This window comes from Molossus molossus, unplaced genomic scaffold (genome assembly GCF_014108415.1).
Source record: "Molossus molossus isolate mMolMol1 unplaced genomic scaffold, mMolMol1.p scaffold_m16_p_7, whole genome shotgun sequence".
NCBI lineage: Eukaryota > Metazoa > Chordata > Mammalia > Chiroptera > Molossidae > Molossus > Molossus molossus.
The window spans coordinates 104,769,569-104,796,365 of record NW_023425401.1 but is presented as its reverse complement, the minus strand read 5'-3'; the positions used below and the strand labels follow the sequence as shown (position 1 = coordinate 104,796,365).

At 47.6% G+C, this 26,797-nt stretch overlaps 1 protein-coding gene across 3 annotated transcripts in view; it reads left to right on the top strand.

Moving 5' to 3' along the window:
* Positions 1-26,797, top strand: part of TPK1 (thiamin pyrophosphokinase 1) — a 251,943-nt gene that overhangs the window by 158,550 nt on the left and 66,596 nt on the right. For 2 of the 3 annotated variants that reach the window (XM_036246504.1, XM_036246506.1), the window contains exons 8-9: positions 10,950-11,061; positions 22,065-22,621. In XM_036246504.1, coding sequence (XP_036102397.1) covers positions 10,950-11,061; positions 22,065-22,186 — 234 coding nt within the window. In that variant the 3' untranslated portion in view covers positions 22,187-22,621. Of the gene's footprint in view, positions 1-10,949; positions 11,062-22,064; positions 22,622-26,797 lie in introns of those variants that run through there. The other variant, XM_036246505.1, reaches the window with a different exon arrangement.

The window sequence follows — 26,797 nt, the reverse complement described above, 5'->3', positions numbered from 1 at the left end:
GAATGAAGGGACTGAGACACACAGAGGCTAATGTAATGTCAGCCCAGTGGCAGACCCCAGGGGTCAGACCCGAGAGTCTGCCCGGAGTCTCCGTGTCCCTGCCGACGCAGTGACACAGCTCAATGTAGCCCCTGGTGAGTGCGGTGTGCTTCAGAAAAGCCATCTCAGTGGCCCTACACGGGAGCCTATTGATGTTAGTAAGATAAACAGCTAAACGGGAAAGCGACATTTAGTTATTTTCCGGACAAGTAAGGAGATAGCTCACTGATGGACAGCCATGCCTGCAGGTCCTGGATCCTGAGTGGTCAGTGGCCTTTCCCCTGGGGTGGGTCCCAAGCCCTTCACCACGTGACTCCGGTGTCGCGGAGGAAATGCCGGCCGCACGACCGCTGGGATGTTCGATGCGCGATATTTTTGTAAACGATGTTACCAGTTACTAGAATGCAGGTTTCTCATGACCTGCTTAATGTCCCCTGCAACAAAGAGTACTGGCATCTGCAGACAAAAACGCAAACTGTTTTGTCCTGCCTTTTATTAACATCTCTCTGATTTTATTTTTCTGACTAGCTAGTTGCATATACACATATGCATCTATTTTACTTCCGTTGTGCCAAAATAACACACACTGTGCGCATTTTAACTTTGGAACAAAAAAGTCGGGATAAGAGTCATCATGATCAGTAGGTACTGAGTCTGCTGGTATTTAATTTGGATTTGGAGAACGAACGAAGAGAAGATGTTAAAATGCCAGTGGCATCCAAGAACGGAACCTGTGTGTGTTTATAACCCCAGACTGTTTCCTTACAGATGACCTCAGCAACAGGCCCTCCGAGTAGCCTGGGTGCCCTGGCCTCTCCGCGCGGTGCTCAGCGTGAGAACGCGGTGCTCTCGCGTCCAGGTGCGGAGGGAGAGGCCCGTCTGTTATTTAGTCTGATTTATGCCTTTGGAGAGTGGCTGCCACTCTGTGATCTCTGGGAAGCCGGGTCCCCAGGAGCAATTTCCAGGACTGAGAGCCGGGGCGGTGTTATGAATAAACTCGGGGAGGCTGCGACCTTTCCTGTCAAATGATAAGGCCATAAATATGTTGGTAATTCTGCTTTGTTGTGATTACCTGTCCTTTTCGGTCAGGTAATCGTGGAGTTTCTAGGCTACCATAAATTGGTAGCAGCAAAACTAAAACAAAATTTTTTTATTATATATTAAAAAAAAATGAGAAGAGTAGAAAACAGCAGAGAGAACACCGCAAGCAGGCCCTCGGGTGTTGCGGCTGAATTACGTCTGGAGTTTGAGGGTCCAGTTTTGGAAATTTTATAGCATTCAAATCGAACTTAATTAGTTGGTCACATTTTACCATCTATTCAAATGATATTAAATAAATGGCTTTGGGAATAAGAAGTGAGATAGTTAATTGTATAATATTTTAATGCTTTTTCCTCCCAGTAGGCGGAATTCTCTTGAAATATGGCTTACTCTTACTTCGATGTGTTCTTTTCAAGTAATCATGTACAGCGCAGAGAGTTTATGTCGCATTGCTAAGGTGTCCGTGTTCATGACGTCTGATCTATGTGAATGTCATTGAGAAGAAATTTAATGATTATTGGGGAGCCTCTTCCCCCAGCTCCATCCTTACCTTTCCCAAGTGGATAGCTAAGAGAAGACCGAACGTGAGGGAAAGATCAGTCCATCGCACACACAAGGGGACAACGAAAAATAAAATGTGTCCCACTTATACTTTGTAAAAGGGATCCACACACCCTTTTGAATGAATGTCAACAAGTCCACAGGTAGCTGATCTGTTTTATAGACATTTCACAGAAAGGGCACAGGAGGGCAGCGGAGGGGAAGAGAGACTCTGCGTCGCGGGCAGAGGCTCCGGAAGGGGACAGTGGACTCCAGAGTGTGTAACTTATCCGTTGCTGCGTGACACACACCGCAGATGTGTGGCTCCAAGTGACAGGAACATTTATCATCTCGCAGAGTTCCTCTGTATGTCTAGGATTCGGCTTTACTGGGTGTTTCAACCTGGGTCTCGTGAAGTTCAGCGGTGCCAGGTGTCACTCTGCTTCCAAGGTGGCAAGTTGGTGCAGGCTGGTTGGGGTGAAGGGGGCAGCTCTGTTCCTCTGTTTGGCCTCTACAGGGCGTCCTGAATGTCCTCGTGACATGGTGACGGGCTTTCCCCGGAGCAAGTGATCTGTAAGAGCAGACCAGGGAGGGGGCAGCTGGCCTTTTTGGGGGCGTGCCCGGCAGTCCCTCACCAGCACCCCTGCGGTGCCGTTCAGGGTGGGACCGCCACGCAAGGAGTGATTGCCCCAGCCAGGGTCGGGACCATCGCGGGGACTGACTCCCACGGAGCAGGGCGGTAGAGAGCGTGGCCCACGAGAACGCAGGGGCTCATTGGACAGCAGAGGGGAGGCGGGGCAGCGCAGGGAGGTGGCGGAGAGGTCCTCCCGCAGCGCCCTGACCTGTGCCTCACGCTCACGGCTTAGAACCACCGGCCGTCCAGACCCAGCTGGCCCACCCGAGCTTGGCTGCGCGCAGGCCCCGCCCACAGCTGCCCAGCAAGGCTGGTTGGTGTCTCTCTCCAGTCGCACCCGCTTCATCCCAGCACATCGGAACCAAGCCCCCCAAAGTCAGCATTGACCTTCCTGATGTCCAAGCCGCTTCCCTTCTATGTCACAGGTACCAGAGTAAGACAACTATAGCAACTAAGTCTGTGATTGATAGGCCTTGAAAGGTGTATTTATTCCACCATTCGCCAGTGCATAATATATAGAACATTATGGGGTGCTTTTCAAGTTGCTTGCAGAAGATATCATTATTCTAACATTCTTGACATGAAAAGAGGCAGGTAAAATTGACTGTCTAAAATTAAATGTAATGCGATGTTTGGTTGGTTGCCCGTTTTAATCCTTTTGTGTGATAAAAATAATGATAGTGAATGTTTATAGATCCGTTTACTCTGTGGCAGGCACTGTGCTAAGTATCTCACACATCAAGGCATTTAATTCTCACAGCAACCCTTTCGTCCTGGTTTTCCAGATGAGGAAAATGAGACCGACACATGGTGGATAGGGACCCTGATCCACGACGCCCTGCGTTAGCCCCGGGCCCTCGCCCGCAGCTCGTGCGTGGGTGGCCTGGCTCGGCGAGCGCAGAACCAGGATGCGCTGGTGGTGACAGTGTTTCTCTCAGCAGCTCTCCGTGCCCAGGATCTGAAGTCGAGCCAGGGCTGGGGGGGGGGGGGGTGGCACTTTCAGAAGCTGGATTGTTTCTCTGCAGGGGTGGGGTCGGTTTGGAGGCAGGTGGGTCTGACTTGTGTTTTAAAAGCATCGCGTGGGCTGCTGAGTTGAGAATGGATTCTGGTGGGACCAGGGGAGATCCTGTTATGGTGACTTGGACAGGGTGGTAGTGAAGGAAACTGAGAAGTGGTGGGGATCTGGGTATATTTAGAACATAGAGAACATGGGATTTCCTTATGGGTATGTAAAAAAGGAAAACTTTTTATCTAAGCAGTTGGGAAGATGACATTGATATCAACTTCGATCAAAAGCTGTTGATGGGGTGTGTTCGAGGTGAAAGGTCAGGCAGGATGTGTGTTAGACAGGCAGTTGGGTGCTCAAGACCAGAGTTGTAGAGCGAAGTCTAGGCTGGAGATAGGAATTTGGGACTCACCACGATCTCCATGATTGAGATCACCAGGGGCATAATGTAGTAGATGAGGGAGAAGGATGTTGCTGGCGGTAAGGAACTGCACCCCGAGGCAGTCCAACTTCAGGAGTTTGGAGAGAAGAGGAGGAGACGGCCAAAAAAAAGTGTGTGTGGGGGGAGGGAAACCCAGAAAGGGTGGTATTTTGGAAGCAAAATAAAGATGGTTTATCCAGGAGGAGAGGGATAACCACTCTGAATTCTGCTTGCAGGTCAGATCAGATGACCGTTGGTCTTAGCAATCTGGAGGTTATTGGCCATCTTCATGGAGCCACTTTGGGAAAAAGTGGAGGTGGAAGGTGGGGGCTGGAATGAGTGGAAGGAATTGGAGACGGTGAGTGCAGACAACCCTTTCTGGGAGTTGTAAAGAGGAACAAAGAAATGGGTTTGGAAGCCTGGAACCTGACGAAGGGGAGGGCTCAGGCGGGGGAGGATGTTCACACTGGAGTCCTTGTGCAGAGCTGATTGCCAGCTGGAGAAGACTGGACACCCCGCTCTTCTCTAGAAGAAAAGTTGGGGTACTTAACACACAAGGAGGAAAGTTGAAATATATATTGCAGGGTGGGAATTCCCATTGATGTCGTTCTTACCAATTCTGAGAAAAACCAGAGAAACTAGTCCAGTGGAGTCAGAGTCTGAATTGAATTTTATTTAAATTATTTGCTTGCATGGAAGAGAGAGAGCCTCGTGTTACTTTAGGACCAGGCTCAGACTATATTGGGAATTACAGAAAAATGATGTTGAGAATTGCATTTTGGATTTGATGACCAGGTATAAGTCCTCAGAAGGAATTCTTAGAACTTTTCTAAAATTGATGACCAAAGTTGGGGAGGTATCCTCCTACAAAGAACAATTTCAGAATTTGGAACCATTTAAAAAACAGTTTAGTGAAAATTAGAGCTTCTGTATAGAAATGGAGATATGATTCTTCTCTTTAAGATATTTTAATGTCTTTGGAAGGTTTAACATAAACATTTTTTTAATTAAGATAATTTTCTTCCTCCGTTCCTGCTAAATTAGTCTTATAAGGAATAATCACATTTATTTTCCTTTCAAAATTACTGAGACAAAGTGAGTAAGCTTTTCATTTAAAAAAACAAAAACCCAGAACAAAGTAGAAAGAAAACTTGTGTTCACCTTAAACTTGGGACCTGGTACAGGGAGTAGGAGGAGAAAATCAGCATTTCAGGTGAATGTGTAACTGTTAAAGCCTTGTTCTTACACATCTGTCTCATGTTCTCCTCAACCAATGAGGTAGTACTAGAATGCCCCTTCTACATACACATAAACTGTGTGTATAAAATAGACACACCTCGCAGCCTATTCTGAATACTCTTGACGGGGTGTCCGTAGTTCTTAGCTGTGTGTAGTTTGGCCCTAGTGCTCAGTTAAGCAGCTAGATTCTTCAGGGCTGAACCTCCCCCTCACCTACTCAAAAATTGATAAATGTTTTTCTAAGTTTGTCCACATCTTTAATCAATACTTTTTTCTTTTGCTCTAAGTCATTGATCCGTCAGGTATTTGTTGGACGATATGTTCCTTCCACTGTGTGTAAATGGAACACAAATAAAGGGTCTTTGCTTTCAAAGAAATGTTATTCTTTTAAAGGACACAACATGAACCCATTTGAGAGATGCTATAGTTTTTTTTAAAAAGCTTCATTTTGTGGTGTGAACAGATTGTAGCCCTTGGAAGCCGGTGATCTGTGTTCGGGGGAACACACAGGGTGTTTTCATGAAAATGCGGAGTTGTCCTGGGCTCTGCGTCTCTGTCGGTTAAGGCTGGCGACATGGCAGGGCACAGGCCGGGGAGCATGGGTGCTCTGATCTCTGTGTCGGGGAGCCTTCCGTTCCTCTGCCCGCGTCTGAGAGCTCTGATCACTCGATGACTCCGCGCACCTGTCAGTGCGACCTGCGTTGTCCCCACCGTTAGACACTCTCGCTTCTGGGATCAGTACTGTCTTCAGAAGTCATCACTTCAAGTGTCCTTTCGGAGAAGCCAGAGTAGATTTCCGACAGCTCAGTGGGAGGGCCCTCGCCAGCGGATTTTCTCTGGATGAAAGGGAGCGTAAGACAGGCCGGGATACATTGTCTAAAAAGGGCGAGAATACACAGGTGGTAGGAAACAGGGTAAGCCCTGATTTCCTCCGTGTTGTTCTAAAACAGTCTGGTGTTCGGGGGTGCAGGGGGAACTTGGCTAGTCATCACAGCCCTTTATTGTCTCTAACCACGGTAGGCATTTCATAAAGACGCTGGGCACCCAGCACCGCCAATACAGTGTCACCAGAGAGGACTCCTACCTCGCGGAACACCCCTGGCTTCAGCCCGAGGCTGTTACATGACTTTGAAAACGTAAATCAGATGGAAGTTACTAACTCCAACACATGGCATTGAGGTGTGCTGGCTGTGGAAATAGTAAAGCGAAACATAGTTGGTTTTGTTTTCTCCAATCCTCACCTAAGGATATGTTCTTACTGATTTTTTAGAGAGAGAGGGAGGAGAGAGAGAACAAAACATCGATGTGAGAGAGAAACATCGACCAGTTGTTTCCCTTATGTGCCCCAGTCGGGGATTGAACCCACAACCTGGGTGTGTGCCCTGGCTGGGCCTCGAGCCTACAGCCTTTTGGCATAAGGGACAATGCTCCAACCAACGGAGCCACCCAGCCAGGGCCAACATCCCAGTTTCAAGTGCTGTGTGCAAACTTAGTATTCCGAGGCGGTGTTTCTCTGGGTGGGTTCACGAACGGCACAGTCCATGCGTAATGAATGACAGGCCTTGTCGGAGGGGTCGGCAGGGACCCGCAGTCCGGCAGGCGTGGGGAACACTTGCTCAGGTAGATGCTTTTGTGCCACAACGTGGCCTAGAACATCTCCATGCTGGTCACGTGCACCGTGACCTCAGGGAGTAATCTAAGAGACGTGTTCTGTGGGGTGCATGTTGAAAAATGTGCTTCTGACATGATTTGAAACTCTACAGGCTATCTATAGATGAATATTGCATTTTCAGAAGGAAAGAGTCTAAGTTAAAGAAGTAAGTTGATAAGTATATTCACATGTAACATTGGCTCAACATAGGCTCTTTTGAATAAAATCAGTACCCTTGTGGGTTTTTTGTTGTTGTTGAAAATTGTTTTTATTTTTATTTTCTTTGAGTTTATTGGGGTTAATAAAACTGTACAGGTTCAGGTGTATACACAACACATCATCTGCACATTGCACTGTGTGTTTACCACCCCGAATCAAGTCTCCTCATGTCATCCTGTAACCCCCTTTCCTTTCTACTGCCCCCCCACCCCCCTTCTCTCTGGCGATCATATCTATGGGGCAGAATGAAAGAAAATACACAGGTCTTCTAGTTCTGAGATCTGACATCTCCAAGTTCACTGGGGACACCATCTGTCTTGTGGCAATCTTCAGCCACGTGAGTGTCACACAGTGGAAACAGACCAGCACAGAGGTCTGTCTGTGGGGCCGGTGACTCCCCAGTGAACGCAGTGTGGTCCTCCTGACCCTTCTCTCACTAGCCTTCCCTGCAGTGCGTGGACAGTGTTCACGTGCAGAGGCCAGCCTGTGCTCCATCCCCGCGCGGCGGCATCCCTCACTCGGGTCCACCCTGTGCTGGAAGGTGCGTGGACAGTGTTCACGTGCAGAGGCCAGCCTGTGCTCCATCCCCCGGGGGCATCCCTCACTCGGGTCCACCCTGTGCTGGAAGGTGCGTGGACAGTGTTCACGTGCAGAGGCCAGCCTGTGTTCCATCCCCGGCGGCATCCCTCACTCGGGTCCACCCTGTGCTGGAAGGTGCGTGGACAGTGTTCACGGGCAGAGGCAGCCTGTGTTCCATCCCCGGCGGCATCCCTCACTCGGGTCCACCCTGTGCTGGAAGGTGCGTGGACAGTGTTCACGGGCAGAGGCAGCCTGTGCTCCATCCCCGGCGGCATCCCTCACTCGGGTCCACCCTGTGCTGGAAGGTGCGTGGACAGTGTTCACGGGCAGAGGCAGCCTGTGTTCCATCCCCGGCGGCATCCCTCACTCGGGTCCACCCTGTGCTGGAAGGTGCGTGGACAGTGTTCACGGGCAGAGGCCAGCCTGTGTTCCATCCCCCGGCGGCATCCCTCACTCGGGTCCACCCTGTGCTGGAAGGTGCGTGGACAGTGTCCACGTGCAGAGGCAGCCTGTGTTCATCCCCCGGCGGCATCCCTCACTCGGGTCCACCCTGTGCTGGAAGGTGCGTGGACAGTGTTCACGGGCAGAGGCCAGCCTGTGTTCCATCCCCGGCGGCATCCCTCACTCGGGTCCACCCTGTGCTGGAAGGTGCGTGGACAGTGTTCACGTGCAGAGGCAGCCTGTGTTCCATCCCCCGGCGGCATCCCTCGCTCTGGGTCCACCCTGTGCTGGAAGGTGCGTGGACAGTGTCCACGTGCAGAGGCAGCCTGTGTTCATCCCCCGGCGGCATCCCTCACTCGGGTCCACCCTGTGCTGGAAGGTGCGTGGACAGTGTTCACGTGCAGAGGCCAGCCTGTGTTCATCCCCCGGCGGCATCCCTCACTCGGGTCCACCCTGTGCTGGAAGGTGCGTGGACAGTGTTCACGTGCAGAGGCAGCCTGTGTTCCATCCCCGGCGGCATCCCTCACTCGGGTCCACCCTGTGCTGGAAGGTGCGTGGACAGTGTTCACGGGCAGAGGCAGCCTGTGTTCATCCCCGGCGGCATCCCTCACTCGGGTCCACCCTGTGCTGGAAGGTGCGTGGACAGTGTTCACGGGCAGAGGCCAGCCTGTGTTCCATCCCCCGGCGGCATCCCTCGCTCTGGGTCCACCCTGTGCTGGAAGGTGCGTGGACAGTGTTCACGGGCAGAGGCCAGCCTGTGTTCCATCACCGGCGGCATCCCTCACTCGGGTCCACCCTGTGCTGGAAGGTGCGTGGACAGTGTTCACGTGCAGAGGCCAGCCTGTGTTCCATCACCGGCGGCATCCCTCACTCGGGTCCACCCTGTGCTGGAAGGTGTGTGGACAGTGTTCACGTGCAGAGGCCAGCCTGTGTTCCATCCCCACGCGGCATCCCTCACTCGGGTCCACCCTGTGCTGGAAGGTGTGGCTGCGAGTAGCCCGGGCGGCAGTCCGCACGGCGGCCGTCTGGTGAGCCGCTGTCCACGCCGTAGACCGGCACCGCCCGTGCTCCCGGAGTCTCCTGCACGGAGAAGGGACGCTTCCGCTCGTCCTGGGTTCGCGGCCTCGTGAGTGATCTCGTTACGTTGCTGTGTGTGTTCTGACATCCGCACGGAGATAGCTCTGCGCAGAACTTGGCGTAGTTCTCGGATATAAGGATTCAGGGATGTAAACCGGTTCAGATGCCTCCGCGTCTGGTATTTTTGCAAAGCAAATTCCCGGCGAACTTGTCGTTTTCCTCGGGCATATCCTCGTCACCTGCAAAGAGGAGGCATCACACAAGCAAAGTGACAGTGACTTCTGCCTTCACGAGGTGGGGACTCTGTATCTTTGGCTCCACGGTCTAGGGAAAGGGACCACACTGTCCTGGTGCTCCTGTTCTTCACACACTCATCAGCATGATTTCTAACATGGCTGTTGAACACCATCTTTGCTCCTTTTCACCCCATCACAGTTCCTTACCTTTCCGAGGGAGTTAATGTGTTCAAAGTAACCACGACTGGAAAAGCATAGTGTCTGACGGTGTTTGTCCCGGCTTCACTGCAGAGACGTGCCTTTGACTTCCGAGGCTCAGAGCAGGGACAAGGCGGCCCAGCAGTGATGCATGAGCCTAGATGCAAGGCAGCGATTAGCCGGGTGCCCCCTCCCAGGCGTAAATCCTCGGGGAAGTTCTTAAATGTCAGGCCGCGGCCTGCCTGTGTCACAGCACATACATTATAAATCAAGAAATCTGAGGAATAAATAAAAATTCCTTTTGTTGTTCCTTTTTGAAAGAGGTCACAGAGACTTGAGGCTATGGGAGAACAGCATACTGTTTCTCTCCTTTAACCACACAAAGCTACCTCTGCACGATCGCGAGCACAAAGACCACGCACATGGGCTACCCGCATCTTTTTGGAACCAGAGAAAACAAATGTTAACTAATTGTAGGCTAAGACCTGTAACTCCTCACGTCCACAAACTGATTTACTATCAGATTGCATTTGTCTAGGTGTGCTGAATCTTAAAATAATGAAGGCGATGACTGTATAGCCAGGGCTGTATATCTGAGCGGTGGGTTGTAGCAGCCACCCTCTCCCTGGGCAGTAAGACTGAACATGTCTGTGTGTGCTCCCTTTGCATTGTCTGATCCAAGCTGAAGTCTTCTCTTAGGGACTTAAGACCCAGGAGTAGAGAAATCATTCCTTGTTTCCTTCCTCATTCTTCACTGAGGTGAGCTGGAGCACCACACACCCTACGGTGTTCAGCTGACCACTACCAAGCCATCAAGTGAAAGTCTTCATTAAATAATAGAAATTAGCCCAACCGGTGTGGCTCAGTGGACTGAGCATCGTCCTGTAGATTGAGAGGTCCCAGTTCGATTCCCAGTCCGGGCACATGCCCAGGTTGTGGGCCAAATCCCCAGTGGGGGGCATGCAGGAGGTGGCCAGTTGATGTTCTCTCTCGTCGAAGTTTTGATCTCTCTCTCTCTCTCCCTCTGCCTTCCTCTCTATCTAAGAATTAATCAATAAAGGGGAAAAAAGCAAACAGCGTGGCTTTGATTGAGCATTGCATTTAACTTTAATCTTGTAAGTGGGAGAACTTGGAAGCGTGGTCAGTTATGTAAGGTTTCATAATCAAAATGGAAGGAACATGCTCGTTCCAGAGGGCGGATACGGTTTCCTGGTAGAGGTGCTTCTCACCGAGCAGCTCCCTAGATGTCTGGACATGGGGAGCAGGTTAGCTACTACTAGAGTGGACACTGAATGCTGACATTTAGACTCCTCGTTCTCAGAAGAAGCAGAGGTTTTACTTAGGAACCAATGTTTTATTTACACTTGTGCACGTATTTGGGTAGGACCTAGACTTCTGCATCGCAAAGCATGCGGAACCAGTTTTGTCTCTGGTGGGTATAGAACCTATTCTGCCCCCTTCTCTATGGGGTGCTGGATGCATTTCATCTCTGCAGGCTTCAGTTTCCGCGTGTAGAAGTGAGAATTAACATAAGCCACTTTGGAAATTGTCACTGGGCTCAAGTCAGCTGAATGCTCCTAGCCTCCCTGTCTCCTCCCACCGTCATGGACTTTCCTTCTCTCCTGCAGGGAAGGCACAGACTGCAGGTAGACACCGGGCTGGAGGGTGACTGGTGTGGCCTCATTCCTGTTGGACAGCCCTGCCGTCAGGTGACGACCACCGGCCTCAAGTGGAACCTGAGTAAGTAAAGCCCTTGCACAGAGCGAGGCTTCTTTCCTTCCTTTTCAAATTGACCTTTGGGCTTCCCCAGGCGTGGGAAGGCTGCGTCACATGGTGCGTCTCTGCAACATTGCACGGGGCTGCCAGACTGATTGCCCAGGTGACTGCATCACTTCACACCGCTCCGCCACATCCTCCCCAGCCCAGGTGACTGCATCACTTCACACCGCTCCCCCACATCCTCCCCAGCCCAGGTGACTGCATCACTTCACACCGCTCCCCCACATCCTCCCCAGCCCAGGTGACTGCATCACTTCACACCGCTCCCCCACATCCTCCCCAGCCCAGGTGACTGCATCACTTCACACCGCTCCCCCACATCCTCCCCAGCCCAGGTGACTGCATCACTTCACACCGCTCCCCCACATCCTCCCCAGCCCAGGTGACTGCATCACTTCACACCGCTCCCCCACATCCTCCCCAGCCCAGGTGACTGCATCACTTCACACTACTCCGCCGCACCCTCTCTAGCCCAGGTGACTCTACGACACAGCTCAGTGTTACCTCCTTGTGGGCTGGCTTTGGTTTTTCCTGGGAGCTAATGATGTTCAACATCTTTTCATGTGTTGATGGGCCATGTGGATCTTTTCCTTGGAGTAATATCTTACGCAGATGCTTTGCTCATATTTTACTCGCGTTATTTCTCCTTTCTTCCTGTCTGTAGTCCAGATGCAAGTTCTTTATCAGATGTATGGCTTGCAGATATTTTCTCAGAATCTTCGGCTTGTCTCGTGATTTTCTGAAGTTTCATTAACTAAATGCATTTCATTTTGATAAAGTCCAGTTTTTCCTTTTATGGGTTGTACTTCCGGGTTGTACCTGAGCACCCTTTGCCCAGCCTTCACGTGAGTTTGTGTATATGAAATCTGCTCTACAGTTCCAGGGGGCAGCTGTTCTAACGCAGCAAGTTCTTTTTGTGGTCAGACCTCTGCGATTTTAGAAGATTAGCTGCTCTTATTAAATTCTAAAATGTTTTCCCAGTACTTACTAACTGTATTAGGTCCTAGTTTTACTAACACTGTCTGGTTTGAAGAGAACAGAAACTGAGGCAGACCTGTTCATGAAATAACACTGATTCCAAAAGCATCAGCAGGCCCCGTGAATCAACACTGGTCTCTTTAAGAATCACAGGAATTTAATCAAAGAGCTCCGATTCAGTGTCAAAGTAATTATCTCCTAATTGACCAATACCTCTAAGTATTGGTCAATACTTTTCACAATCGGTGAAAAGTAAAAGACAGAACCATGTCATTCTTTGTAACATGAAGCTTTCAGGTTCTCACAAGGTAATAAATATTTCAAGAAATACATCATCTGAGCTGGCTGGAGGGGCTCAGTTGGCTGAGTGTTGTTCTGGGCAACAAAGGGTTGCCAGTTCGATTCCTGCTCAGGGCACATGCTTGGGTTGTGGGTTCAATTCCCAGTTGGGGCACTTAGTGAAGGCAACCAATCGGTGTCTCTCTCACATTGATGTTCCTCTCCCTCCCTCCCTTCCTCCCTTTCGCTCTCCCTCTTTCTCTAAGCATGTCCTCGAGTGGGGATTTAAAAAAAAAATTGAAGATAAAAAAATACTTTAAAGAACTCCCCACAAGCCACTGCGGGAACAATGAGGAGAAATCTGGAGGTGTGTTGAAGCAGGTGTCTGGAGAACACATGAGAATCTGACAGGACGGTGAGGACAGGTCTCCAGTGCCCAGGGACATGGGACAGGCTCTGAAGCTGTTCACCAAACGACATGACCTCGCATCAGAAACATCTGGAAACATTCCAGCCTAAAACAGCTGTACTTTCAGAGTCCTGTTCTTTCCCGGGACCCGTCTCTACAGTGGCGAACCTCCGCCTGGGTCGGTAGTGACATCGCTTTTCAGGGCTGACACTGAGACTGAGGCGCACTAAGCAAAGAGAAGGTTGGCTGGCTGGGCGGTAACCTCAGCTCCCTTCATTGTACAGTAACAGGAGAGAGTCATAGGATTAGACACGGTTCCTCGCTGCTCTTTAGAACACCGTCTTACCCTCTGTGTGCCACGGTGTGCGCGTCTTAATTCTGTATGATGTTTAGTCCGGGAAGGGGGCCTTTGGCATGATGAGGGTAGGGCTTTTACCCTCCTACCTGGGTTAATGTTTGATCCTGCTGAAATGCTGCACACTATTTACATATTTACAGATTACTTTGACTACTCTTTCCTCTATAACTTTATGAAAATAAATAGCAACTTCATGGAGTATTCAAAGCAATAGAGTTGAAAGAGGGTGTTTCATTTATTATCTCTGTGAAAAATGCTAATTAATGGGGTCTTCCAATGGGTGATATGACCTCATTAAAAAGTAATAAAAATAACTTTGAAATAACATCATGTTGACTTAAAGAGAAGTGGACAGATTTCTTTATCTGTGTTATAGGCACCAGAAACACCAGAAAAGGTGTTATTGGACAGATCCCTAAGTTAAAGGATGAGGGCTGTCCCCTCCTCAGTTCTTGTCAGTCTCATGAGAAAGAACTCAAACAAGTGACAGATGGCAGTGTTGTAGTAAAGTGAATTTATTAAGAAATAAAGGGAGCAACTGTATTAAAGAAGCAAGGCAAGCAAATCTATCACAACTGCATCTGGCATAAAACATAGATGGAATCTCAGCTAATCTGAGGAGCAAGCCTGATGGGGGCTGTAGGGGTTTTATACTTTTCTGTCTATAGGTTTTAAGATTCCTCTGCCAGGTACTTTGGAACAGATCAGCTCTCCAGGTCTCCTCTTTACATTGTTGTGGCTTTCTGTTTTTTGGATGTATTGTACATATTCCTGGTCATCTTGGCAAGTCCTAAGACAGCTGACTTCTTTGTTCAGTGGGTGAGATAAACTCCCCTTTTTTTCTCCCCCCTCTCTCCTGCCTTAGCAGTTCCCGGGTGATTTAAGCTATGTATTGTCTGGTTAGGGAGCAGAGGTATAAACGATTTGCTCTCAAGTGTCCTTGGTTGGGGAAGATAGGTCTTGCTGCAAGCTGCCCACACTATTTGGCCTTGTTTAGTATTCTTGTCTTAGTTTCCCCTTCCACTGGCCCTGGATTTTTCCTATTTCTTGCTATCCTGTTACCCCTGGAAGACCCCCGCTTACTCAGTGTCATGTCTGTGGAAGCAAAGCCCTGAAGTCAGTGTCATTTTGTCAGTCACACCTGCAAAGTGACTGGTTGGGCCCGGGCCTGGAGAGGAGAATGGAGATGCAATAACTTAGGGGGAGCTACTTTTGGGTCAAGGACAGTAAGGAAGGCCTAGTAAGGAAGCACGCCTGAGCCTTCCTCAGGGGGTCTCCAGGCTTGATCTCTTCCAGTCTGTACCTACTCTAAAATAGGATGCCACACATTCTAACAGTGGTCTGATTGGCCCTTTCCATTTACAGTATCTCCAATCACATTCTCTTTTAACATAGGTAGATGCCTGTGTATCCATCACCCAGAAGTGGATCTTTACAAATCTTGTTGGTGCTACCTGTGTTACAGTGCTTGATTTCATGATGGTGTGCTGTGATCATGCCGTGACATGTGTCTGGCTCAGGAGTTTCTCCAGGTCGTATGCAGCTGATAGTAAAATCGCTGTGTCCTAGATAAGTGTACCTCACCTTTAGGAGATACCCCGTATGTCTCTGCCAGTGGTTCTGCCAGTGTGCACTCACCCCAGGGCGTACAAGAGTCGCCGTGCTCCACGCCCTCACCCAGTTCTTGGCATTGTCAGATGTGACCTTGTTTGCTGATCTGACCAGTGTCAGTGGTATCTCTGGGGGGTAACAACAGAGGGAAAGCACCCTTCTGTAGTAACACACCCTGCGGGTTTCCTCGTCTGTGGATTGCTGCTGTCTTTTTGCCCACTAACCATTGAGCAAATTTGGTTCATTCCTCACTCTTAGAAGTTCTTCAGACCCTAACTATGATCTCCTGCCTCTCCTTGGCCTTTTTCCCCTGGTGTATGGCATTTTCGCATCACAGAGATTATGGTAAATTAAAGGTAGTCGAATTTATGAATCTTTTTCTTTAAGGTTGGTAATGTTTGTGTCTTAAGTCCTCTTTCTATTCCCCATGGTCATAAAGATGTTCTCATATTTTTGTTTTATGTTTTATTTTTAGGTCTTTTCTTTCCCTTGAAATTGATTTTTGTGTATGACATGAGTTAGAGATCCAATTTTGTTTTCCTTACTGATAACCAGTTGCCCCAGCATCATGCATCATTCTTTTCTAGTGATTTGCAGGTACCATAAGTTTTCCTGGTCCTGGGTATGTTTCTTGAATCTCTGTCCGGTTCCCTTGCATACATCCGTCCTTAACTGACACCACACTGCCCTAATGCCATCGTTTTATAATCAGTATTGAAATGGGGTCAGTTGGGTCCCCTAACCTTCTTCTTCATAATTGTCATGGCTATTTTTGGCTTTTTGCTCTTATTCATAATTTTGGCATTAGTTTCACAAGTATCACACACAATTCCATTATAATTTTTATTGGAATTATATCTAATTTACAGAAAAATTTGGGGAGAATAAAACAACTAGGGAAGAAAGTTTCTGTATAAAATTGTATATATCTTTCTGTTTACATCGTTTATAGTTAGTTTATCTCTATTTACTTTGAACTTTGCATTGCTCTCAATAATTTAGAAATTTCAAGGAACCCTATATTGTGGTGTTGTTATAAGTTATACCTTTTTAAACTTAATTTTCTGAATTCATTGGTGACATATGGGCATACAATTGATTTCAGTATGTTGCATTCATATATCACTGAACAATTTTATTATATGAAAACATGACTATAGATTCTCTTAGGTTTTCTACAGTCATATTTTTGTTCGTAATCAAGGTTTCTGTCCTTTTCAGTTGTGACTCACTGAAACAGTAGCTTTTAAGGAAGACTATTTTTTTTTGCCCTAGCTGTTTTGGCTCAGCAGTTGGAGCCTCGACCCATGGACCAAAGAGTCGCGGGTTTGATTCCAGTCAAAGGCCTGTACCTTGGTTGACGTTCGTTCCCGGCCCTGGTCGGGGTTGTGAAGGAGGCAACCAGTTGATGTGTCTCTATCACATTGATGTTTCTCTCTCTCTCTTTCCCTCCCTCCCACTATATCTGAAGATACAAGGAAAAATATCCTCAGGTGAGGATTAAAAAAAACACCAAAAACTATTTTTTTGCAAAATACGGTCAAATAGTTTCTGATATATCAGAATCAAGTGCTGTGATATGTATACACTTATAGTTTACATAGTTACCTGTCATTCTTTTAGCAAGAACTTCTGTATTTCACTTAAGGGTGAAATATATTCACTTCACAGATGTACAAGTCACTCTTAAGTGTCGTGAGTTACGATTTAAATAAATCTTTTAAAATTTAGTTTCGTGAAACTAGAATTAAGAAGACTGTGACGTCTGCTGGCGTGGGTGGTGCTTCAGGGGTCGCCCGGGTTCATACGGTCCAGTCTGAGGCCTGGGAGTTGCTGCTGCTCACACACATATGGCCATTTCTATGAACCGCAACTCGTGTTCTAGAGTGTTTGTTCAAAGTGTGTAGAATATACACTATCTCTGCTTAAATTCTAAATGTTCTTTTAATTGTAGAATGGAAATCAAAGTAAAACATGCTATGTTTATATCCAAAAAAAGAAAAAACAAAACAAAAAACAGTTGTCACGGAGTGCAGAGGTGAGCTGTTCACTGGGCAGCGTTCCTGTCATTTCCCCAGCTTTTCCTGAAGACCCTGAGATGCCTGTTCCTCGTTCAGCATCAGGAGGGTGGAGGGGCAGTCACAGAGCCGAACACCAGGTGCCAGGGATTCCCACATTCCCAGAAGCCCTTGCGGCACCCAGTGTCCCGCCGTGGTGGCCCCCCAGCTGCAGAGCGGGGCGGGGTGTGCGTGTCACCCAGTGTGAAGATGAGTCTGTCAGTGAGGAAGGAGAGATGAGTAGGAGTCTGCTCTTCCGTCTCCAGAAATGTCTTCGCTATAAATGTAATAAAAATGTATTTTAACTTTCAGGTACTCTCACGGGTTTCTGTTGCTGCTGTTAAATAATAGTTTATCATTTGTCTTTAACGCTTTCTTATGTCTTTCTCCGGTAGTCTTCAGTGTTACTACAAAATGGTTAAGTGCATCCTTTCTTTTTTGTCCCAGTTGGTTTTCCTTAGCTCCGACAGCTGGTGTAATTCACTGATCCTGAGGGTGTTCCGGATAGCCTCGTTTTTCAGACAAAGACAAGTTCAAACTCTAGTTGGGGATTTGCCCAAAGTCACATTAGGAGTTGATGCGCTCAAAATTTGAATTGAAGTCTTCAGTGCTATTTTTTTTTTGTTTCCAATTAATAAATGAAAGACTTTCCATGTAAAATAAGTTGATGTTTAAAAAACCACTAAGATGAATTCAGGATAAAGAAGAAGACAAGAGGAAGGGAGCTGTAGCCGGAGAAGGTGAAGGAGAGAAGAAAGAGGAGATCATGGTGGGAAGTGGAAAGTCATTAGGAGAAAAAATAAAAGTTCTCAGGGACAGAACTTGATTTCTCCACGCTTTTCCCTAAGAAAAATATTAAACGGAGTTGCTCTTTGTCCTGGCTGGTGTGGCTCAGTTGGTTGGAGCACCGTCCTGTACACCAAGAGGTTGTGGGTTCGATTTCAGGGCACGTACGGGAGGCAACCAATCGGTGTTTCTCTCTGAAATAAAAAATAAAGGGGGAAAAAAAAAATATCCTCCGGCGAGGATTAAAAAATAAATAAATGGCGTTGCCCTCCATTTTCCCAGGCCTCCAATTTAGAATGCTCACATTGAGTTTGAAATTATGTGGTCATTGTTCCCTCTTTTGTGTTTTTTCAAAGAAGTCTAGTAATTAATGACAGAATAAACTACTTTTATAGCATTGGCCGAAAGCATTTCAAATCTTTTAACCCGGGTGAGTTTTGAAAGAAAGAAAGAAAGAATGTGCAAAGAGTGTGAGAAGATTTTCTCATCTCTGTGGGAAATAATTTGTACTAAGGGTATAGGCAGGAGTTCTCTGAGAGTTCCTGTGTGTCACCCTAACAAGGGACACACAGTCCGTGTACCTGTAAAGGTACACCTGGTAAGAACACTGATGCAGGAAGGACCCCTCTTAATTCTCACTCCACTATTATGATGTACAACTGACTGTAGTCAGTTCTCATGGTTCAACAAGAGCGATGTCCCCTTAGGTCATAATCTCTCTGAAACTGATGTCACTATTCCTGTCTGATTCAAGGATAATGTCCTTTGTATCTTAACTTGTGGATAGTGACCCACTTTGAATTGAATTAAAGATGTTAAAACTTCTCTATGAAACATATGCTTCAGGGACTGAAGTTTTCACTCCTTGCCCTTCGTCTTCCCCAGAGAACATGTAATTGAAGTTTGCCTCTTAAAGTTGGTTAAATGACTGCATTTGATCACATCTAAGAAGTCATCAATTCTCAGATGCGTTTCTTATTTTATGTAACTAAGAAAAAAATGCTACGATTTAAACTTGCAGAGATGTGGGGGAAATGCACATATTAAAACTGAGAAAACATAGTTGATCAGATAGAATAAAAACATAATTGTCAAACCTTATGCGCAGACATAGCATTCACACCTGTCATGAAAACCTGCAGTGGGCGGAGATTCCTGGTGTTTCCCAGTGTCCTGTGTGTCCTTTGTGGAGGTCCCTTCCGGGGCTCTCTGTGCCACTGGACACTTGGTCTTCACTCTGTAGCCCTGCGGAGGTAGAAGTTGCCTGGTCGGAGCATGGCTCCTGCTCTGTGAGTCAGCTGAACTTTGCCCGTGGAAAGCCAGCGGGCCCTCCTCCTCTGGGAGCGGCGGTGTTCTGTCTAGTGGCAGCTCCGTTCCCGCAGTCGTGGTTGGGTCTGCACAGGACTGTGGTCGGTGTCTCCTCTGAGCCAGTGTTTTACATCTTAACTTCTTACTAATTAACGACTTAGAATGAAATCTGTAATGTGTCTATTTTATATGTGTTTGAGTCATTATTTCACCCTTTAGAAAAGTATTTTTGAACAAACGAAACTGTGATCATCAAAGATGTTTAAAGGATCACAGTCTTTTGTGGTCTTTTAAAAAAAGTGAAATGTGTTATCCAAAAACACCACTCAACTCTGGCTTCGTGAAGCAGGTAAGAGGGAACCCTGGAGCACAGGTCGGATTTATATACTAAAAAGGCTCATGGCCATGACTCTGAGCCATTTAAGCAGAAGAAACCAGACCGCTAGATTGTTCTAGAAGGCAAGAGGTCATTCTGTACTAGTAAACCAAACTAGAAGGGAACGGCATTCAGCTTCAGCAGTTTTATTGAGATGTAATTAACATACTATAAAACTCACCCATTTAGCCCAACCAGTGTGGTTCAGTAGTTAAGCATCAACCCATGTACCAAAGGTCACCAGTTTGATTCTCCATCAGGGCACATGCCCAGGTTGTAGGCCTGATCCCCAGTGGGGGGCATACAGGAGGCGGCCAGTCGATGTTCTCTCTCATCGATGTTTCTTCTTTTTTTTTTTACTCCTCACCTGAGGACATTTTTGCATTTATCTTAAGATAGAGAGGGAGGGTGAGAAGGTGGAAGAGGAGAGAGGGAGAGAGAGAGAGAGAGAGAGAGATAGAGAAACATCCATGTGAGAGAGACACATCGAGTGGTTGCCACCCACATGACCCCAACCGGGGCTGGGGACAAACTGCAACAGAGGTACATACCGTTAGCGGGAACCAAACCTGAGTCTCTCTGGTCCATGGGCCAATGCTCTAACCACTGAGCCAAATTGGCCAGGGCTCATTGATGTTTCTATCTCCCCCTTCCTCTTTCTCTAGAATCAATAAAGAAAACAAAGAAAGAAAAAAAAAACTCACCCATTTAAAGTAGATAATTAAATGGTGTCTAGTGTATTCACAGATATGGGCAGCCATCACCAGTCATATTCAGAACATTTAGCACCTCCAAAAGAAAGCTACCACCCAAATACTCCTCCTTCCTGTCCCCACCATGCCTGTCCCCCAGCCCTGAGTAACCACTAAGCTACCTTCTTCTGTCTCTGTAGATTTCTTCATTCTAGACTTTCATATAACAATAGACTCATATAACATATGGATTTTTGTGACTGGCTTCTTTCACTTAGCCTATGTTTTAAAAATTCACCCATGTTATAGAATTTATCAGCATTTCATTTCTTTCTATAGTCAACTCATATTCCACTGTGTGGCTATCCCACATTTTGTTTATTTGTCCATTAATGAACACTTGGATTATTTCGACCTTTTGTCTATTGTGAGTAATGCTGCTATAAACGTCCATGTACAGTTTCTGTGTGGACCTGCTTTCATTTCTCAAGGTTGTCTACCTAGGAGAGGAGTTGCAGGTCAGGTGGTAACTTGATGTCTAGTTATTGGAGAACTGTTGGACTCTTTCTCAAGGAGCTGCCCCATTTTACATCCTACTAGCAGTGTGTGAATGATCTTATTCTTCCCCATTCTTGTCAACATTTATGTTTATCTGACTCTGATTTTTAACCAACCCAGTGGGTATGAAGTGCTATCTCAGTTTGATTTGGATGTGTGGTTGCCTGATGACTAATGATGTGGAACATTTTTTTTTCCAGGTTTTTATTGGCCATCTGTATACCTTGGGTGGAGATCCACTTACTCTTTTAACAGTGGGTTATTTGTCTTGTTAGTATTGAGTTGTTAGAGTTCTTTATATATTCTAGATACAGCTCCCTCAACTAAGATTTACATATATTTTCTCCCATTCTGTGGACTCTTTTTCTCCTACCTTCTTAATGGTATTCTTTGAAACACAATCATTTTAATTTTGAGGAAGCCCAATTTATTTTTCCTTTTGTTGTCCATGCTTTTGGTGTCATAGCTAAGAATTCAGTGTCTTGAAGATTTACTTCTGTGTTTTCTTCTAAGAGTTTTTTTTTTTATTCCTTATACATTTAGGTCTTGGATCACTTGTGAATTATTATTATTATTTGTATATAGTGTGAGGTAAGGGTACAGAATTAATTTGTTGATTTCTACAAAGAAATCTGCTAGGTTTCTGATAGGGATTATGTTGAATCTATAAATCAGTTTGGGAAGTACAGCCATCTCAATAATGATAAGTCTTCTAATCCATGAACTTGGGATGCTTTTAATTTATTTAGATCATTATTTTCTTTCAACAAAGTTTTTTTCCCCATAGTATAAGTTTCCCACATATTTTGTTAAATTTACACCTAAATATTGTATTGTTTCAATGCTATTGTAAATGGAGTGTTTCCTTAATTTCATTTTTGGATTATGTACAGAAATAGCAGATTTTTATTTTTATCAATTGATTTGTGTCTTGCAACTCTGCTGAACTTATTTATTAGCACTAATGGTGTTTCAGTGGGTTTCTCAGGACTCTCTGCAGACAAACTCGTGTGACCTGTAAACAGAGGTGTCACTTGTGCTTTTCTAATCTGGGCGACCCTGGATAGAGTCTCCAGGACAGTAGCGAGTAGTACTCAAGTAGTATTGAAGGAGTGTTCAAGTAGTTCTGAAAGCCTTGGACCTCCTTCTCCTGTTCTGACCGTGGGAGGGAAGCCTTCAGTCTTTCACATCCGGTATGATGTCACCTGTCAGTTTTTATAGGTGTCCTTTATCAGACTGATGGAAGTCCATTCTGTCCCTGGTTTGTTGAGTGTTTTTATCATGTTTCTGTCTCTCTCCCTCTCCCTTCTTCTCTCTGAAAATCAGTAAAGAAAAAAAATGATCATGTGAATTAAAAAAAAAAATTCTACTGATATAATACATATATGGTGTATGTGTTAATTGAATTTCAGATGGTAAAACCAGCTTACATCTCTGGGGTAAATTCCACTTGGTCATGATGTGCAGTTCTTTTTATGTGTTCTGCATTCAGTTTCCCAGTGTTTTGTTGAGGATTTTTTCATCGATATGCCTAAGATGTATCATTTTGTAGGTTTCTGTTCTCCGACGAAGCACCAGGGCAGCCCTGACAGAGGGGAGTCAGCCAGGGCAGCCAGGTGGAGTCGCCTGGCTGGCAGGGTGCGGACTGAGGGGAGACCCGGCGCGGGGCTCTGACTGCACAGACCCCTGAAGTGTGTCCTGGCCAGAGGTAGGAGGTGCCTGTGCCTTCTTCCTTTATCTGTGAGCTCACTGCCAGCGAGGACGGGGAAGTGTGGATGACCTGCAGGGCCAGCCCCCTGAGGAAAAACTGTTCTACCACATCTGGATATGTTTATGGATTCTCATAGTAAGTGCCAGCAAATGACCCTTTCTGTGACGTACAAGCTGGACAGGATGAGTGCCTTGTCCTTTGCTTAGATTTTGGAACAGTCAGGAGAGCATCATAACGTCCAACGGCATGCCGTCGTTTGTCTAGGCCGGATTTTCCAATGAGATGACTGAGACCCAGGATGACACCCACAAACCACACAGCCCCCCGGCTGAGAGCCGATCTGGAAGTCTGATGTCAGCATTCCTAGCACAGGCTTCCCCCCGTCACCTTCACGACTGGCGGCGCAGAAGATGTTGGTGTTTGCTAATGACTTCGATATACAGATAGGGAAACTTAAAATGTGTGATATTTGATAGGTAGATTATAAATTATGACTGTATTTGTTAAAATTTTCATCAAGTTTCAGCTGTGGTCAGTTTCAATTGCTGTAGTAACCAGTCACCACAAACTAGCCTCCTAGAATAACACCTCTGCTATCTCGGCGTTTGGGAGGTCAAATCCAGACGGGTCTCAGGAGACTTCACTCAGACTAGAGGGAGCTGCGTTCCTCGTGGGGGCTCCAGGCAGAACCTTCCCCCACGGCCAGCTTCTAGGGCGGCGGTTCTCAACCTGCGGGTCACGACCCCTTTGGGGATCAAACGACCCTTTCACAGGGGTCACCTAAGACATAACAGTAGCAAAGTTACAGTTGTGAAGTAGCAATGAATATAATTTTATGGTCGGGGTCACCGCAACACGAGGACTGTATTACAGGGTCGCGGCATCAGGGAGGTTGAGAACCGCGGCTCTAGAGGCTCCCAGATCGCTCGGCTCACGAGTCCTTCCTCCGTCGTCCAGGCTGGCGGCCCACATGGTCACACGAGTCTCTGACCTCTGCGCCCGTCAGACCCTCACTTCCTACCCTCCCCCTGTAGGAGTGCGAGGGCCCTGGGCCCCCTGGGCGACCCGGATGGTCCCACCTCCGGGTGTTTAATTCAGGTACATCTGCTATTGGCGTGTAAGCATCTTATTTTCAGGTTCCAGGGACTACGATGTGTGCCTTTTGGGGGGACCGTTAGCCTACCATTATCACGTCTATACTCAACGAATTCAGTAATTTTCTGAAATAATATTGATTGAAAGCAATGATATCGTTGACTGTTTACAGTGACTCTGAAAATTGATCTGTCTCTGTTACTGAGAAACTGGATTTCAGGGTTGTCATTCATCCGGCCTCAGATAACTTGTGATAAAGATTCAAGACAAAATAAAAACAGATAAACTGAGCAGGCACGATTTAGTGGGGGCACCACAAAAGAAAGAGGGTTACAATGTCCATTCAGCCTGGTCTCTGCTCCCCCAGGACTGGAGTCGGGGGTAGCCAAGTGTCTAGTCAGCTCCCTGGGGGCCAAGAAGGAAATCAGGTTGCTCAGGCCGGAGCTGAAGCTCCATCCAGCGGTGGGTGGTAACCCGCCTCTTATTAGACACGTTCCTGTACTTCTATCCTGCTTATATTCCTTCTCTTTTTTAGCCTTTGAAGTAGCACTTAGATGAGGAACTGAGTTTCTCTCAGTAACAGGCACCAACCCAGTGTGAGGGTAAGGTGGTGGGAAAGTCAAGGGGGAGTTTGGCACTACACTGCCCTCATGGCCACAGCTGTTAGTCTGAGGGTTCTGGGGGCCCCGGAAGAGCAGCCGAGTGTTCCTCGGTAACGTACAGGGCGCACGCCCTCAGCGCGGGGCCCAGCTGCAGGCCGTCCCCCTCTGCCCCTCCCAGGCTCGCACCCGTGCCACACGCATGTGCTCGTACTGCCATGTTACAAGTTGGGGTTTTCCTACTGTGGACAGACTCCTGCATTAGACATGGACACTTTTGATTAGTTCTGAATGTGAGCCCTGAGGAATCACTGCACAGAGTGACGGGCATGGGGAACTCTGGGACCCGGCTTCCCTGAAGAAAGGGGGGTCCGGGGGGTTCATAAGCAGTAACGTATTACTGTCCTGGAGAGAAAGTACAAAGAGGAGCGAGATTACCTTTCAGATGATGTTATTCTGAAGGATTTTCACACTCTGTTTGTAAACAAATGTTACATTCGGACTTTTCAGACTAATGACCTGTGGCCACTGCAGACTCGTAGTGAGTCTGTGTTTCATTCTCTGGGCTCCGTTCTGTTTTCTGTGCTGTCGATTTTGGACCAGACACGAGCGCTGTTTCTCCTCTTCCGACCTCACCCGGTGGTGATTCTGCTGAGCGCATAGGAACCCACGATCATTCACCACACGCCATCATCGTCCTGCTTTGTCTTCAGAAAACTCCCAGCAGCCTGCCAACGCGCATTTGCTATGGTTGATTCTCGGCATTTAAATATGAAAACAATTAAGGTGCATTTGGAGGGAATATGATAGACGGGAATTTGTGAGTAGACCGATATTTCATTGGCCCGCGCTCAGGAACACTGTGATAACACAGGTTTGTCTCCTCCCAAGTGGTTTAAATGAGTTGATTTCCTGTGTTTACGTGGACAGGCTGACACGAGAACATCCCCAGGGTGAGCTCCCTCCTCCAGGTGTCCCTCCGGTGCTGTTTCAGACATGAGCCCCGTGCGCTCAGCCACCCAGCTAACACGGAGACAGGAGAGCAGTAACTTTGGACCCTTACATGAACTGTAGAGGAAGAATCACGGGCGCGGGGAAGTAAACTTTTGTTCTGGGAACAGCTTCGTGGGTGTGATTTTCTACCGGGTCCAAATAAGCATCCTTTGTATTGTGAATAGCACAACCTGTCTTGTCTCTACACGCCTTCTCGTTCAGGTGTGACATCAATGCGGTGCTGGTGCAGAAGACGTATCACTGTTCCCACTTTATAGACGAGGAAATTGAGACACGGGATGTCAAATGACTTGTGCGAGTTCATTTTCCTAACCGAGTCCTCTGTGCACATCAAAGGAGCCGTCACGGGTCATACGTATTTTTAAAAGCTTTGCACATGGTGAAATAACCTGTCTCACAATCTCCCGCATGGGGGCAGGGCTCGAGACGAAGGGGACGGAGAACCGAGCTGGAAGCCCCCTGAGCCACCCCTTCCCACTCTGCAGCCACGGCGCACAGGCTGGGCTCACGCAGGGGCCGCTGTAACCGGACGTCCACACGCATCGCCATTCTCACGGAGTCAAGACACAAAGGTTCTTTAGCTCTGACGAAGGAGGATGAGTGGCGAAAGCGGTGTTGAACGGGAGGACTGAGGCTGAAGGAGGAGCAGGGATAACTCGGCAGGCGGCGTGGCAGGAGGCCGAGGTGCCCCGTGGCTTTTTCAGTGGCGAGTGGCTGCTGTGTCCCGTGGGCTGTGCGGAGCCAAATTGTGAAAAAGCTGAGAATGTTTGGGGAGCACTAGGCTTAAATTCAAGGAAGGGGTGCTCATATGGCTTTTAAATAGATCTCTGTACCTCAAATGAAGTTGGTAGTCAAGAAATACTTGCTTGATTCTCTCGCTATAGTTCAAGGGAAACTCAAGGCACAGATTATAGTGAGAGTAAGTTCTCCGGCGAAGGGTGCATCACAGGACCACACAGTAGGACTGAGCTAGAGAGAGAGGCTAGAGGTTATAGAACAGCCAGAAAAGGGGGAGATCAGTGCCCGAAGCCCCTTGACAAGGTGACTCGAGAGGTTAGTGAATAAAGGCCACGTTACTTAACATTCTCTCCGGGTCAGCCGTGCCTTGAGTTCCCGTGAAATGTTGCAGAAGAGATTCCGCGTGTGGAAGAACAGTGGTGGTCAGGTCCAAGTTCTGCCTCCGAAGGTCGGTGCTGCATGGTTCTGGAGGTCACGCGGACTCGTCGGTGCAGGGAGGGTGGGCAGAGACGTGCAGGGTTCCCGCGGGTGGACACTGGCTGCTGAAGCCGCAGAGACGTGGGCGAGTCCGGAGAGTGAACGCCAGGAGCTTCATGGGCTCTTCCTCGGTCCCCTCGGGTGGCAGAGAAAGTGCCTGAGAAGCCGCAGTAGGGTCCTGACACGCACCCTGTAGGCTCCCATCCCCTCTGCCGTGACCCCAGCCCAGGCTGTCTTCTTTCACTATTATTATTATTGTTGTTGTTTTGTTGTTATTAAAAAGTTTAATGCTGACATTATTGTAGGTGTCTCACCTCCACCCCCCCCCCCCACCCCTTAGCCGTCACCACACCATTGTCCCTGCTCACCGGGTGTGCATGTGTGTTCTTCAACTCATCCCTTCGCCTTCTTTATCCAGTCGCCCACCCCCTCGGGCACCAGCCAGTCTGTTCCAGGTTCCCGTGCTTCTGGTCCCATTCTGTTCATCAGTTTATTTTGTTCACTAAATTCCACATATTGGTGAGATCACTAATGCTTGTTTTGCTTAGCATGATACTCTCTGGGTCCCTCCATGCTGTCCCAGAGGCTAAGAGTTCCTCTTTCTTACAGCCCCATAGTACTCCGTTGTATGAATGTACACAGCTTTTTTAT